This window comes from Falco naumanni, chromosome Z (genome assembly GCF_017639655.2).
Source record: "Falco naumanni isolate bFalNau1 chromosome Z, bFalNau1.pat, whole genome shotgun sequence".
NCBI lineage: Eukaryota > Metazoa > Chordata > Aves > Falconiformes > Falconidae > Falco > Falco naumanni.
In genome coordinates this window covers 26,414,696-26,431,629 of record NC_054080.1, presented here as the reverse complement: position 1 = coordinate 26,431,629, position 16,934 = coordinate 26,414,696, and the positions used below count along the sequence as shown (strand labels likewise).

Below are 16,934 nucleotides of genomic sequence, written 5' to 3'. Positions count from 1 at the left end.
TCTGGAATACCGAGTAGAGAGGAGTTTTCTGCAGGCAACACAGATCTACTAAAAAACACGACCTGTGACAAAAATCAATGTGCTAATCTCAAACCAAACAGCATAAAAAAGAGATAACCTAAGATAAAAGGTCCCCAAATTTACTTAGACTAGCTTGACAGGTTAAAAAAAAAACCAAACACAAAAACAAACAAAAAAAAACCCAAAAAAAGTGAGTCTGCTCACACGCACTTCAGCAAGGCAAAAAAATTAATACCCAGGTGACTTTTTACCCAAACACATGGACACCATTTGGGGCAGAACTGTAATTTTCCAATTACATTTCTAGGCATGAAGGAAAACTCCAGAAAAATTAAAGGAAACCTCTCTCTCCAGCAGAAGGCTCGGTACACTGCAGGCAAAGCCCGGTGTCAGAAACCTCCTGGCGCGGTTCGGCGCGAGGGGTGCGGGGAGGCTGTACCCGCACCGCTCAGCCCCGACGGGGACACCGGCCGCGCGCCGTCGTGTCCCCGGCGTCACCGGCATCCTCCCGGCCCGGGACGCCGTACCCACCTCGCTTCCCCACGGCTACCTCTAGCCTGCCCGGAAGAGCCCCGCGCCGGGCGGGCCGGGCCGGGCCGGGGGAAAGCCACCCCTCCGCCGCGACAGCGGTCCAGCCCGGGGCCGCCGCGAAGCCGGGACCCGGCGCCCCGCTCCGTGCCGCCGGGGAGGGCGGCCCCCCGCCTCCCTGCCCGGGGCCGACTCCCCGCCGCCGGCGTGCGGCTCGGGGCCGCGCCCTGCATGCCACAGGCACCCGCCGCGGCACAACCGCGGGGCCGCCACCTGCGCCCCCTCGTCCCACCCGAACTCCCGGAGCGGGCTTGGCCGCAGGCGCGGTTCGTCCCGCGGCTCGGGGCGCACACGCCGCACCGGGGGCGCGCCCGCCCGGCGCCCGCGGACCGGCGGCGGCTGAGCCCAGGGAAGCGGCTGGCCCGGTGCAGCGCCGGGGCGGGGCGGCGGGGGCCAAGAGGGGCGAAACGCCACCGCCGCCCGTAGCCCTGACCCTCCGGAACACAAAGTTTTTCACCCCGTCTTGCAGCCGGGGTAGCTCCAGCCGGCGCCGGGGCGCCGCCCGCTTCCCCCCGCAGAGCCCCCCCGCCCGCCGCCCGGTGCGTGCCCGCGGCCGCCCCGCGTACCTGGGGTTGGTGCTGTTCCAGTAGACGGCGTAGCGGTCGGCCACCGCCTTGGCGCCGGGCTCCTGCCCGCGCACGCACACCCACAGCGCCGCGGCCGCCAGCAGCAGCATCTCCACGTGCGGCATCGCGCCCGGCCGGCGGCGCGGCGAGACGGGATGCGGAAAAATAAGAAAGCGGGAAGGGGGAAAAAAAAAAAAAGAAGAGGGAGGGGGGGCAGACGGGACGGAGCCGGGGCGGGAGGTGGGGGTGAATAAATAAAAAGCGAGGCGCAGAGGCGGGTGGGCTGCGCAGCGTGCAGCGCCGCAGCGAGCGGAGGGCGCCTGCCGCCGCAGACGGGCAGCCGGCAGGGAGGCGCGATCCGCGGTCCCTCAGGGAGTCTCACCCCGGCAGGGGGAGGTGAGGGCCGAGGCGGGCGGCGACGGCAGGCGGCGGGCGGTGCTCATTCACCGGGAGTCCCGTGCGGAGCCCACGGCACGACATACACCGGCCCGCCGGTGCGGCGGGCTGGCGGGAGAGGGGCGCCGCTCCTCCGCCCCCTGCGAGCGGCCCCGGCGCTGCGGCCCCGCGGCTCGGGGGCGGCCGGGGGGCGCGGGGATGGAGGGAGCGAGCGGGAGAGGGGGCAGAACAACGGGGCGGAGGGGAAGATCTTCCTTCTGGAAGCCCAGGGGGGTCCTTGCTGTGTATTAAAGGCCGCCGGCTGAGAGAGGGGCGAGAAGTACCAGCAGATCTTAAAGTGCAAAGTTTGTGTCTTCCTTCTCGGCTCTCCGCCCCGCGCAAATGATAAACAAATAAAACGGAAAAAAAAAAAAGGGGGGGGGGGGGGGCGTAAAAGCCCTGAGGAGTTTGTTTGCTGCGCTGGTGGAGTTGGGGAGCCTGTTCTGCAGCACAGTCTTGAAGGAGACTTTGTGGAGTGGTTTTCTTGTCCTTCCTGTTCCTGGGCGGTGGATGCACCAAGGACTGAGCAACAGCAAAGGCGGCAAAAAAAAAAAAAAAAAGGGGGGGGGGGGGGGCAATAAAAAGAAAAGGAGGGCAGAAAAAAACAACGGCCAATCCTAGAAATATTGCGGCGTGGAAACCAAAGAGATGGAAATTTTTTTAAAAAATGGTTTATGAGAGGGCGTGGAAAGAAGCAAAACCTCGGAGAAGTGGAAAATCAAGCCTGCAAACTCCTCTGATGATGCTGGTCTTGGCTGGCCTCTCCCGCTCGGGGGACGAAGGGAGCGATACGGCGAGGTGCGGAAATCTCCTGCTTCAGCCTCCCGGAGCCTCGCTGTGATAAAGCAGGGTCCAGTGCCGGGAACATGAACTTCTGCGGAAGGACAAAACAGTTTGAAAGAGCAGGGAGGGGGTGAGAGAAAAAGAATCCACCCCTCAGTTGACTACACAAGGAGATCGGGGGAGGGGGTGGGGGGGAACAACACGCAATTCTTCTTCTCGTCTTGCCCAACAGCTGCTCCCCCTTTCCCTCTGAAGCAGCAGCAAGAGCAGCAAGGAAAAATATACCACGCCAGCAGGCAAATAAATAAACTTGAATGCAGCGGCAGGCAGGGAGGGATCATAAAGAGCGACGAGGATTGGAGGGGCAAAAGTCAGTTTTGAAAAAAAAAAAAAAAAAAGAATTGCTTTATGGGAGGAAAAAAAAAATCTTTAAACAGTCACGCCCCCTTTTGCAATGACCGGTCCCTTCACTGCGTGTAAATCCGACATCAGCAACCTGGAAAAGCCAGGAGCCTGGCGTACTGGGTTGTCTCTGTGCATGCGTATGTGTGATAGGCACCCGCAGAGATATATACGCGGTATATAGAGGTACGCAGGCATACATACATGCACACGCGTGTGTCCGAGGCGGGATCTGGCGCCGGTGTGCGTGAGGGATGAAGGCGAGGAGGAGGTGCAGGCAGCCAGCTCGGAGCACGGGCGCTGCTGCTTGATCATGTGGGATTTTTGCATGCAGTTTACTTGGGAAAGGGGGGGATTTGCCGGCGCAGCCAGTCAGGGCACAGCCTGCCGTCTGTTTGCTTACAGATTGCTTTTTTTTTTTTTTTTTTTTTTCTTACACCTCGACCTGATTGGCTTGCAACACGAGAAAGGAGGCGTCGCCCTAAGGTTCTCCTCCTCCATGCCAAAAAAACACCCAACCCCACATTCTGGAAACCTGTCTAATTGAATTAGTAAGCCATCGGGGTGGTTCCTGCGCAGCCTTGCTGCTAAAGGTAACCGTTTCCACGCCGGACGCTATGGTAGGGTTTTACGCGGGCTGCGTGCGGATGAGTGTCCGTCTGCCACGGAAACACAGTACACCAAGCAACTGAAACGTGACAGGCAGCTCCTTCCCCACGTTCCCCTGCGGCGGGGCTCGGCTTGTACGCCACGGGCGCTGCGCGGCACCGGCTGCGCGGCGGCACCGGCTGCGCGGCTCGGCCGGCCAGCGCCGTACGGCCGGGCGCTGCCTGAGGCACCGACGCGCGGGCGGCCGGTCCGCAGCCGGGAGGGAGACTCCGCTCTGCTTCGCCCGCCACCCCCTCCTGCAGGAGCCGCGCTGCCGGCGGCTGCCGGGCTCCGCCACCGGGAACCGTCGGCTCCGACGAGGCGGAGGGGACGCGCCGCGCCCCGCAGTCCCAGCGCGGCCAGCAGCCGCGGAGCCGCGCGGCGCGGGCAGGTGAGCGGGAGGGGCGGGGAGGTGCGGTGCGGGGGGGCGGGGCCTCCTCCGGGTGGGAGGGCGCTCCCGCAGCCCCCGCCGCCGCCCCGACGGCGTTGCCGGGGTGACGGCGGCCAGCGCGGCGTCCCGCCGCCGGGCCCGCGGGGCTGGGCCAGGGCGCGCAGCCCGCCTCGCCGCCGTTCGGAAGCGCCCCGACTCCCCCCAGCGGCGGCGGCCGGCGCCGCAGGGCGGCGGGAGCGGCGGGGCACCGCGTCACCTGCCTCGGCGGCGTCGTGCGAGGGGGGCCGGAGTGTCCCGGCTTTCCTTTCGGTGTTCAGGGGGGCGCACGGTTTTTCTCGGCGCCGAAAGAGGTTCCAGGTCAACCCGCATCGGCCGCACCACCTGACCGATCCGGCCTTTGGCCGGGGGACAGCGGGATTGCTGCGGGCCGCCCTCCTCTCGGAAGTGATTGCGGGAAGCGAGGGAGCACAGGCTGAAGTTAAAAACAAACGCTCGAATCCCTTGATGTTTTTTATTACTTTTTTTTTTTTTAGCAAAGGGCCTGTCCGATTTTCAAATCTTTCTCATAAAAGGCCTGAAAACTTGCCTGCATTTTGTCTCCCTGTGGTCTCCTTCAGCCTTGTTTTTAACACGTTGGCTTCTAAAAATTAGTGTCAGGATTTGAAGTACATCAGCCAGATACCCCAAGTCTAAAGTGCACCGTAAACGCACACTTTTAAAATCCCTTTTCATTAGCCCCCTCCCCCCCCCAGCAGTTCCAATTATTTGCTACCTTAACCAAGTTCGTTGTACAGGAATGGGCACATCCACTGTTTCCTCAGTCTTTTTTCTCCAGTACAGACAGATGTGTGGAAATCACTGCCCCTACATGAAGCAGAATAAATAACACCTTTTTTCCCCAATAATTTCCTCAGCCACATTTGTAAGAAAAGCTTGATTTGTGTGTGTGTGTGTGTGTGTGTGTGTGTCCACCTTTCTTCATGCCTTGTGAAGGGCTGAGGGGTTGGGTTGTGCTTAAAACACCTTTTAATAGCAGAGTCAGAGCTTAGTCCATTGTAGAATATCTTTGCAGCCTACAGTACTTTTTTTAACACATACGACGCTGTGAAAAGGAGTCAAACTATTAATAACGGCAAAAAACCTCTCAGAAAGACTAATTACGACAGGAAGATACTTTTTTTCCCTTGCTTTACTTAGCAAGTTGTAAGTGGCAGCATCTTACTAGGTTTTGAACAATGCAAAGACATAAATCCTTTGAGCTCAAAATAAAAGTAAAATCAATTCCGTGAGTACAAAAAATAGTACTTTAATAGACAGAAAGTAAGCTTTTTGTAACATCTCAACCAATTCGTGAGAACCTGTCAAATACCCAATACCCAGCAGCATGCCAGCTTACAGTCCACTCTCCATTTTTGTGACCACATGATTAAAGAGTCATTGATATCATAGCTGTGAGCTGCCTGTACATACCAGTGTTCTCTGGCATTAGCCTTCCTTTGGCAGAAAGGTAATGACAGTTACCAAGTGGTTTAACATCAGTTAAACTCTCTTGAATACAGCCTTTAGAAAAAGGAGTAGGCATGCAACAGTAGGTGCCTGAGACTGCCTCTGACAAGCCTCTCTAGCTGCCCCTGAACCTCCAGCTTCGCAGTGTAAATGTGTCTTTAACGTACACCGTACAGCATGTACTTTCTTGGTGGCTGCACAGAATTTCCGAGTACTAATACCCTGTGCTGCAGTTACTATGCTGACTGATCATGTCCCCCAAAATAATTAAACTAAGCACAGCTTAAGACTTTGTTTCAGGGTAAAGTAATAAATCTGTAGATTTTTTGTCTTTGCTGGTTTCCCTTAAAAATACACGTAGTATTCCTATCAATGCTCCCCAAGATTTGGTATCTTGAACAGATAGAGGCAACTTCTGGCATTACAATGTAGGTAATATTGTTAAAATAATTCATTTGCTTTGTCATGCAAAGATATTTTATCACCCATGAAGCATAGAAAAAAACAAAGATATCTCTACATTTTTCCTATAGCCTGTGTGTAAGATTTTTATCTTTTATAAATTTGAGTACAGCTTCAGACATAAAACTAGCTAGTAGGGCCCAGTCCGGCTTTTTCTAGCATTAACTCCAGTGTCTTTAAGTGAGTTGAACAAGCAAATCCCATGGTTTTTTTCCCTTTTCTTAAAACATAGAGATTTAAGGAAAGACCCTTCTGGAAAAATGGATGCGTACTGCAAATCAGGGAAGAATATAGCTGCATTTTAAAACTTTTTTGTCTAAATTCTGTGAAAATGTGTATTTTTAGATCATATGTTAACATTTCAGTAGAATTTGATTAAAGGTAGCCAGGCAGAAAAATAAATAAACTTCTTGTTGATCCGTGTTTAAATCATCTTTGATGTTTTGTTAAAATGACTGCACAAAAATATACCTTTTTTGTTTATCATTGGTATCCGTAGAAATGTGTTTTTCAGGACCTGAAATGATCAGGCTTTCTTGTATTTTTAATCATTCTCTGCTCTCATAAATACCTTGCTGAGAAATGACTTAGAAGCAATCTCAGCTTCAACTTTTGCAAATTAATAACTGAACAGAGTGGTTAATCATTACAGATTCTCTCATCTTTTTCTGTAATCCCTGATACTGTAAGCTGTCAAAGAGTAATACAGAACAAAATCTGAGACTAATTTCCATATGAGAGGCATAGGTACCAAAGGCATAAATAATACACTTAGAGAGAATCACTGAATTCTTTATAGAGAAGTGTAATCATCGTTTGCAAATATTCTTGAGTAAGATAAGAGCTTTCTTTCCAGGTGATTTCTCTAACTTAAAGATAGTTTTTTCCCTCTCACACATTTACCTCCGAGGGACACTCTGTATGTGTACTGCATACATGGATTTTTTCTTCTTTTGTCTTCCTAGGAGGAAGAAATAATCTTACGGAAGAGAACAATTTATGGCTGCAGAGAAACCTGAGCCAGTATTTACTTGTGTGTGAGTATTTTTGGCTGGCTAGAACAGAGGAATTAAGTGAAGATTCTTGATACTCTTTTTATTAAACTATCTGGCAACTCCTGTACTTCTCTAACCCTCATTTTCCACTCTCCAACCAGACATAACATACATGCTTACTTTACTGTGACGTACTGCGGCTCAGTAACATCATGTTTTCAGGTCTTCAAAGGAGTAACTTTGAGATCCTTGTATAAAAAAAGAAAATGCCATAACACAAAATACAGTAATGAATTCTAGGTAGCTTCTGGGGTGACATCGTTTAGAAACATTTTCAGGCTTACTATTGTGTCCAGAAATCATACCTTTTTCTTTTTGCATATGGTTCTTAAGAATTTGCTATTGTTCTTAAGGAAAATTATCTAGTTACCTGCTTTGCTCCCGTTTCAGTTTTTCAGTTCAAAATCTGCATGTCTGGCTGAGCAGTCAAAAGAGCTTCAGCTCACAAATTAGGCATGACCTCTTCAGCACGTAACTATCTGGATGTTAGTTGGAGACTTCAGAATGCTAATACATTGAGGAAAACTTTGAGACGAAAACAAAAGATTTCCTGGCTTCGTATTGACATTTTATGATTTTTTTTCCAAAGTTTGCAATAAAAAGAATTACAAGGTAGGAGATTTTTGAAAACATAAATGGAAGCAGGGTACTTATCTGCCCCTTGAGACAATAGAAGAATCTACTGTGAAGTTCAGTGTCATGTTTCCTCCATACATATAGGTAGTAACTTTGATGTAGTGTGTTGCCATTCAAGTTCATGTATGTCTTTACAAATACTTTTGCTTACGTTTGCTAAATATCTAATTGTGAGGAATTTGTTCGTTGACACACTTTAAAGAGCTCTAATTTTATGCCTTTGTGAAGTTAAAATATTTTTAATACTGTCATTTTGAAAAGCTAAATGAAAGCATTTATTTCTACTCAGTGAAGATCCTATGAACAGTTTATGGCTTTACAAAAAGTAGAGCCCATTGCATTGAATTGTCTTTCATGTTGAGTCAGTAAGAATAACTGAAATAGTCCAGCAACGAAGACAAAGCAAGAGAACCTGTGGCCCTAGGATAAATGTATAACTTGCCTATTTGCCATCCACTTCATCCACTCTCTTCAAGTTAAAGACATTAATTTAAAGATGCTTTAAAAATGCTTTTGAAAGCTATTGCTCAATCTTAATTATTACAGAGCCAGTATTTTACAAAACCTGCAATTTTGGTATTATCACTATAGAAACAAGTACTTAAAAATTGTAGTTGCAAAAAAGATTAAATACTATATTGTAAAACTGAAGTAAAAGACCAAAAAAAGCAATCAGATACAATGGACAATATGAATATAGGTATCATAAAGATTGCTGTTCACTCCTGTAAAAAGCTCTGTATTGAGCAGATACACTATACACATCATACAGATTACGTTACAAGAGCAGGCTCCTATTTCAGCATCTGTGCATCTCCAATGATGACGTGGCAGGATTAAAGCCAGTTAAGGTAAATAATAATGCTGTTTGACCTTGTGATATTTTTAAATGTTTTGTGTTGCTTGCTCTTCAAATGCCCATGCTGAGACTGCATTTTTCCAGAGTTCTTTTGACAAAGTTAGCTTTTCAGGATGCTTTTTCTGCATTGAGTAACTGCAGCTGGTGGTCTAGAACATCAGTGTTTACTTAGAAACCCTGGTTTTAATCAGTCTTTTAAAATAGACAGAGGGGATGTTAAAAAAAAAAACCAACAGATAAACAAAACAAAAACCCCAAACACCAGAAAACCAAGAGAGCTACACCTGCAGATAAAACTGAATACCAAATTCAAAATAATGTATGACAAGCAATAGGTGTTTGCAGGTATTTGTGGTTCCTGGTTTTGTCGTAATACATTGATTAGTGGACAAAATCATTGATCCTCTTTATGGGCATGCTGTCTTTTGTTTGTTGCTTTTTAAAGTCTTGTTCCATGGGATGGACAGCTAGCAGGGTTTTTTTCTATGTTCAGATAAGTGAAGAAAAACAAGTTAAAAAATCAAGGCAGGAGTGGACTACTGTTATCTGGAAACATGATGGAAATCCTGTACTTGATTGCCTTCAAGCCCTATGTAGTAAACATGATTATTAATTTTTGTTATTAATAACACACTTTGCAAGAGTAAAACATTCCCAAGATACCCTTTAACACTTTTCAGAATTTAATCAACATTCAGGTTCATTTTCCATTTAAGTTTGCAAAACTGCAACCATTATTCTTGCTGTCCATTTCATGTATGAATCATAAGCCATAAAACAAACAGTTCCTATCTGTTGCAATACCCTGCACTTGCTTGTTCATATTTTCCAGGGCATAGCACAAGTCTTAGACTTTGACACCATTCCCTCCTCACACAGCACCACCCATCAACTAACATGACTCACATTATTGAAAATTAATCAACAGGAAAAAAAGAAAAATAAAGAAAACACAAAACCCAAACAAAGAACTGCAAAGAAGGTTATTACAGACTATGCTACACCCGTGTTCTGTTAGCACCGGAGACACTTGCCCTGGTATGCAGCACAAGAAATAGGTAGAGTTTTATAGTCTAAAAGCAGCTCTAAGAAGTTTCTATACAAAGCTAGCTAAGTGGCACGAGGTAGTCCTTCCATTTAGGAAACTTCAGAGCTCCTTTGCTAATACAAGCTTTGTGTGCATTACATGCTGGAGGATCATTTGCAGAGGAGCTGCTTTTTTAACAGAAGCAACAGACTTGACAGTGGGTTGCTATATGCCGTGGATGGCACATGGTGTATGCAGATGGTGGTCTTCAAGACGGCTGTCAGCATGGCATAAAGGTTACTTCAGTGGATACTGGGTGTAGCTTCTCACCAGTGCCGTTTACGTTGTAGAACAGCAGCTGCACTGGAACTGCAGCAATGGAACAAAGTCCTTTGTGTTGTGGAGAAAATCTTATCTGGTTAAACGAACAAACAGAAACAAGACTGATATATATTATTACAACTAATTAGCAAGCAAATTCTGGGGAGGTCTGTGTGCAGCTATGCACCTGGGAAGGTCTTAGTTGGATGAGAGAAATCTCAGAGGTTTCAGTGATGAAATGCAGAGAACGCATTTACTTTAGGTAATGTGGAAGGCATTTGCAGTGTCTTTAGCTATAGTGTTTGTACTACAACAGTGTTTTTAATGAAAAAAATGGTTATTAGACTAAAAGAAAGTCCACCTTTTAATTTAAAAAAATACATTTCTGCTCAGTTTGCAGAGCAGAGTTTGAAGAATGAACCCTAAGTGGTTCTTAATCAGCAGATCTCAGTCATGACTGGGTACCTGGCATTTGCAGTTCTGTGTTTGCTGCAATTCCATTACACCATAGAAAGGAAAGGTATTGAAGACATTTTGGAAAGCAGCTAAACTGCAACTTTCAAGACAGAGGCATGGAAGAAGGGACTAGGAGAACATTTTCTTACCCTTCTCTATTCCTAAACCAGAGAAACCCACTAACATAGCACTTCGGTTGTAGATTTCATATGCAGCCTTTTCCATTGCATACACTATACCAAGTCTGGCTGACTCTTGAATTCCAATAGATTAGACTCAGCCAAACAAAAACACAGCAGAATTAGCTGCCGCGTGTGATCTATGCCAACAAAACAGATGTCAGCTTGACAAGTGCCAGTCTGATATTCGTCATGGAAAGCCAGAAGCAGAAAAGGAATAAGATTAAAATTTTTTAAGCCTGCTTAGCGAGGCTTTGATTATAGTCTTATTGTCAGTGAAACTCCTGTGGACGTAGTGGAGAATGAATTTATGAAAACATTGCAAAGGTTTGAATGACATCATCTACTTTGTGCCAGTTCTGAGTGAATATTATTCTCCTTATCATGAGCCATGCCATAGCCTTGCAAAACCATTAGAGAAGAAAATAGAATTTTATTTTCTTAGACCACAATGTCACAAACTCAGATGAGAGCAAGTAGTCTTTTGGCACTCATGATCCCTCTTGTTTCATTATGATATTTTTTTTCATGTGTTCCATCTCAGCTTAGCTTTCATACAGAATTTGCACTGCTTAATGAAAATTGTTCATGAAAATATTACTTTTTGAAATTGAAGTTACAGAAGACTTGTACAGTTAAGAAATTAATTTCACATCTTTTTGGCAATCATTTGCTTTTACTGTCCTTCATCTTGGACCTTTGCCATACACACTCCGGTGACATGCATCTTATATTTGACATTGGAAAGGTTTTCTCAGAACTAATTTATATCAAATTTCCATTTCAAAGCGAAGAAACCAGAGGAGATAGTAGAATTCAACTAACAGATGACTAAAGAACAGTTCTGAAATGTAAGACTATCTTACAATCATGGAGGGGAAATGCCAAAGTAAAGAATTGAGCAATTACTAATAAATCATAAAAGGGTAGAAATATGATAATGAAAAGAATTCATAAGCATACTTCTTAATTAGAAGGGATTATTAATATCTTGTAAAATCCACAGTGTATTCTTTGTGTTAGAGCATTTAGCATTTCTACATAAACAAAAGAAAACAAATGGTAATTGTTTTATACTTCTGAAATCCTTTGTCAACAGGCATATGGCAGAAACAGAGTGGAAAATTGTATTGCTCTAAAGGCTGCTGATGAAATCAACAGATCTGCTATCACTTACAACAGTAAAAAGGTTTTCATTTTGAGTGACAATTGATGTTTTCTGCTGTGCAAATGTCGCTGCATCTTCTCTGAGCAAAGAAATAGGAGTAACAATTTTGTGTAACTATTAAACTTTACTTCAGAGGAAAAAAAAAAAAACCCAAGAAAAAAGGGAAAAAGAAAAAAACCTGAACAAATCAAACCAGAATGGGACACTCGACATCTGAGGTCAACAGTCACAGTGGGTTTTCTTATTACTAAGTTACCTAGGATTTGACCAGTTTGACATTCCTTCAAGATGTATTAGAATATCAGAACTTTATCAGAAGGAATTTGCCACGTAATTTATTGCCACATCTTCCCATTTAACAGATCTCTGAGGTTAAATTCCACATTTGTCTACATGACAAACGTGTAGCAGCAAAGAAAAATAAGCAGCAGAATGGATGTTCTTTATTCAAACACAGTGCACCACTAACATTGCAACTGCTGTATAGTAGTGCTCAGTTAAACTTCTTGCTCCTGGAAGGCACTGAGTGAGACTGTCACACACTGAGCATATTCATTTCTCATTATCTTCGGTGCAGTAAAGGATGCCTAGAGTTTTATGGGACTGAATTCAACAGCATTAGGCCTCCAGTGCCTGAGTCTTCTGTCAGTTACAGTAAAATAAAATTAGTGTATCGTTAGAAAAGATAACTGATTGTGCCCAGGATCCATGCAAATTGTCAGAAAGAGTGGCTTGCAAGTCACTTCTGAGAAAAGCTATAGCAACACACTTAACACAGTCCTGCCTGTATCGTGCAGACGTGCCACAGCAGGGTTTCTCTGGCATGGCTTGTACCTGTAAGATCATGCTCCACTGCATAGGCTTTAGGACTTAAGGGATTCTTGTATCTGTAGTGTAAATTTAAATATGTGGTAGGTGAGAAATCAAGATTGATAAAATGTATGATAAATTTTCATTAATAATTGAAAAGCTTATGTGAAAAATCGAAGAATATTCAACTGAGTTGAAGTTTTACCTGTAAACTTATGCTTGCCAACAAAAATACTCTGCATTGTAGATCAAGAAAGTGTAGTAAACGGTATTTAGTGTAACTGGCAAAACAGCAAAGGATATCATTACAGCACGATAAATAACCCTATAGTATAAAGCCTGGTATGACTGTTTATATTGGTAGGCTAAATACGGAACTCTAAAGCTATTTTGCAACAAAGTCCCTTTTTATACATATATATCTGGAAGAAAGCATATCTTTTTCTGAAAATCTTGAAAGGTTATAATCATGGTTTAAAATAAGTAACTTTCAAATTTTCCTTTGTGGTCATCAATTCCACTTCTCCAAAGAACCTCATAAACACAATGGGCCTAATGCCAAAACAAAAATTAAATGCTTGTGTGATCCCCAAGGGAAGACATACTTTAACTATGAAGTATTCTCACAAGAAACCTTGTAAACCTTACATGAAAGTGAATGACCTAGAGTTTGTGGCATTCACGTTTGTTGCTTTGACAGCACTGTTTATCAAAATAACTACAATTTCCAAAGAAAGACTACTTATTTTTTACTATATTGCTTTTTTTTTTTTTTTTTTTTTTTTTTGGCAAGGCCCTATAAATAATAAGTTCACTAGGTTTTTGGGTTAGCTTGTAGTTGATCTAGGTTGTTTCACAGCAGTCAGTTAATCCCTTCAAAGTATCATCTATTCATCAGTTCTTTATTTTCTCTCAGCATAGGTGGAATATATTAAAGCTATTTGGAAGCATTTAAAAAGAAAAAAGGTTAGAAAAGAACAACACCTTGCAAGTCATCCCTTTAGAGAACTGAAAAAAGCCAGATGTTTTATTGTATTGTTTTCCCAAGATACTTCTACTGTCCTTTCACCTTTTCCTCATCTACTGTATTTATCTGTTTTTTCTTCTACTCGTTTAAGCAACTGCACTTAAAAAGCAAGTCAGGTTACATTTGACAGCTATACTTGCACTTGTATTACTCTAATATTTTCTAGCTTCTCGTTGCTTTTGATACTGATTTATAAGAGCTGGCTGTGATTTGGTAGCATGCATTTTAAAAGAAGTGGCAGTTTTAACATCAAAAGATACAGCAGCAGTGAAGGTGTCAGACTTGCACAAAGTTTCCACATACACAGTATACTATTGTTTGCACTGCATACGCATAACAATTTTTTGAAAGTATTCATCCTTGCTTGCCAATAACTTGTTGTGTGTATTGAGCTAGACCTTTTACAGTTGGAGTTTTTTATTTGGTCTGCTTAGAGAGTTAGAGGCAAAATTCCTCCTGGACTTTAGTGAGTTCTGGATTTCACTCACAGTAAGTAACCTAACAGCACCAAACAGTATCTGCAATATGCCATCTCAATGGTGTTAAATCTTGGAATTCTGTGTCAGATCTCCTCACAGAGTTACGTTTTATTTGCAGCTTACAGAAAAAAAGAAAAGGTATATATTTTAAGTGATTTCAGAAGCCTGCAAATTTCAGTCCAAAGTATAAAAGAATATTATCTGATTTCTTGCATTCTGCAGGTATGAAGACAGGTCTTGCTTACTCAAGGAGCGTACAGAAGAATATGTGGAAAATATAGTTGGTAGTAAACAAGGGAAAATATATGAGGCTGAATGTGAGCTGGAATGAAATAATGCATTACATTCAGTCTCATATTAACATTTTTCTTGACATTATGCACAAACAGGAGATGATTCAAGCAGGCATAGAAGTCATAACAATCTAGCAGTGATGAACTAGCCCATCGTTATTCGAGCAGTAATGTGAAGCAAGGTTACCTACAGTAGCAAGGCATTGAATTCATGGTCTGAGTCCTAGGAGATACTTCCCTCTGTTGTGTTCTTCGTGTTTCTAAGAATCGCCACTGGGTACTGACAACCCACCCTGAAATATGAGTGGCCGCACAGTTTGGGGTCACTCTGTGACCCCACCAATTAGAAAGTGCCATGTTTAAGTACTCAGCAATTAAAATGTATTTTACAAAGAAAGGTAGAGAAGAACTTGTCTTCTCATTTGCTGGGAGGTCTGAGGCATTTGAGTCCAGTACTTTTCTAGGAGCATCTGCTTTAAGTCTGTAGCTGTGAGTTTTCTGTAGGTCTCTGAAGTTAGGTATGGCTGTGGATTAAAGATCACTACAGCAAGTTTTTACCCATAAATACAGCATCTTCATATTGTAGTTCTGAAACCTACAGTTCCTTTTTTCTGCTTTCCTCAGCTGTTCCTGAATAGTCATCAGGAAGACTTACCTAATGGTATCATGATTTTTGTAGGAGCCATCCCATCAAGAAACCAGAACTGTGGAATACTGCTATACTGGCTTCATTCTCCAAGTAGTACCCAAAACACTCTTCTATTAGGAACTGCAGTAGGACCAAGCTCCTCAACTCAGGAAGTATGCTGCAGAGAAAACACTGTGAAAGGCATGCCTTAGAGCTTTCATTCCATTTTCACAGGTTCTCCGTGAGGCAATTTAATAGGATGCTACAAACAAGAGGGACAAATTACTCCCCAGGCAAGCATAAAGGGGGATAAAAGGTAACAGCAGTGAAAACTCTAATTTGGACTGAGAGTTTGGAGTGACACAAGTTAAAAGACTGCTGTCTGGAAGAGTATTACTGCTGGCTTCAATGAAATCACAATGTTGCCCAGTTTAATGTAGCATAATCCAGGCCAGGATTTATGAATACCCTGCATGCTGATACCAGGCAGCACCAAGCTGTATTTAATCAGATAGTGGAAAGTCAGAGCATGCTGTCCGTGGTGAGTAGCTTCAATAAATTGTCCTTTAAAGTCCTTAGAAATGTGTTCCACCATCATTTTTAGACAAAGAAAAAGCACTGCACCTGAAGCCTTATTAATATCATCAGCTGTTTTGGAGTTTGATAAATAAACTGTATTCTCTCGTTGGTATCTTTTCACTAACTTCTCAGCTTCACAGATCAGCACTCCAGTCTATCACCTCCTCTGTTCAGATCTGTTTCATTACCACTGCAAATACTAAGTTAGCACCAACTGACTGCAAAGAATTTAAAGATCAACATTGTTCTACCCAGAATATAATAGTTATCACAGTTATGAGAATCCTCACAACCTAGATTTTCAGGCAGTCCGTATCTGGTATTTGCTTGTTGCACAACTTTTGACAAATCATTTAACCTCTCTGATCCACAGCTTACATATCTGCAAAGCAGATTTAGTAATAACTACCTACTTTTCACAAGTGTTGAGGGGATTAATTAATTAGTGTTTGTTAAGCACTTAAAATCCCTTGGATGAAAGACACTAAATAAAAAAAAAAAAAAAAAAAAATTGCTTTTAGGCTCATAATTTTAAATGCCAGCAAGGACTATTTTAATGATTCATCTGATCTCAAATACTAAAGTCCCTATAAATTCATTGCATTTGACTATGTGATTGCTGAAGAATCTCTCTCTTCAAATCATCTCTAGTACTTGGATTTAAAAAGTTTGAGGGATGGACAATCTGATATTCCTGGACAGCTGTAACCTGGTAGTACTATAAAACTACTTGTTACACAACTGGATCAAATTCGCTGAGCTACAGCTTTTATCCCTCTTGATTTCTTTTAGGCTTTTCTCTGCTATGTATAAGTGCTCGGCTCTATATCTTCTGTCTCATCCTGTATCTTCTCTTCTAGTTGATGCTTATGCTTCCCTCTGAAAAAGCTCTGATAAACTGGACCAACTGAGTGACTCTAGGAGCTCAAATAATAACCTGCTTTTCAGTTTTCCATTAATTTCTGTAGTTCTTCACAGAATATTTCCATAATTTTCAGCATTTTTTGGTGTAGATACTAGAACTGGATGCAGATGGACTCAGCAAGCTGCATAACACTAACAGATCCTCTCACTTCTCACAGATAAATATTCCCCTACCTACACCTCTGACAACTGCATTATCTCGATGAGTAACATTGAATCAAATAAATAAAGAGGCTCATAAGCACTTGATTATTCACCCTGAAGAGAAAAAGCAGTGGCTTTTAAGAAGCTTTGTAGCTGATTGGTCTTCCAAAATGACCAATGTTTTCTCTATTTGGTTGCTTGGGCATTAAAAAAGAGTAGCATAAATTAATGTTTTTCTACATTTAATCAACTCAAGCATCATGTGTCAGACTTTACATTCACAGGAGCAGTGTGTAAAAAACTATGTGTTCCTCTATTGCAGGGATACATATAAAATTTTTGGGAGAGCAGGAGCCTTTCTATGCACCATATTTTTATAGTTTTGCATACTTTAGGACTTGTATGATCCTCAGGCAATAACTTCATCTAGCAAGAATTTGTTTCACAGAACCTTATTTTTGCTTCCCCAAATTTTATTCCTCTGCTCCTTTCTTGCATTTTGCTTTCTTTCAGACTGACTAGAACAATCCTTAAGGACGCTGTCTCC

General features: G+C 43.6%; 1 protein-coding gene and 1 long non-coding RNA gene across 2 annotated transcripts in view; one reads left to right on the top strand and one right to left on the bottom strand.

Annotated features, from left to right (window-relative positions):
* EFNA5 (ephrin A5) overlaps positions 1–1,962 on the bottom strand; it is a 209,937-nt gene extending 207,975 nt beyond the window's left edge. Inside the window, exon 1 of the mRNA XM_040580584.1 lies at positions 1,176–1,962. Coding sequence (XP_040436518.1) covers positions 1,176–1,300 — 125 coding nt within the window. The 5' untranslated portion in view covers positions 1,301–1,962. The remainder of the gene's footprint in view (positions 1–1,175) is intronic.
* A 1,388-nt stretch (positions 1,963–3,350) lies between these two features.
* The window catches only part of LOC121081033, a 93,044-nt gene continuing 79,460 nt past the window's right edge, over positions 3,351–16,934 (top strand). The window contains exons 1-2 of the long non-coding RNA XR_005825566.1: positions 3,351–3,834; positions 6,768–6,839. This is a non-coding gene — a long non-coding RNA (uncharacterized LOC121081033). The remainder of the gene's footprint in view (positions 3,835–6,767; positions 6,840–16,934) is intronic.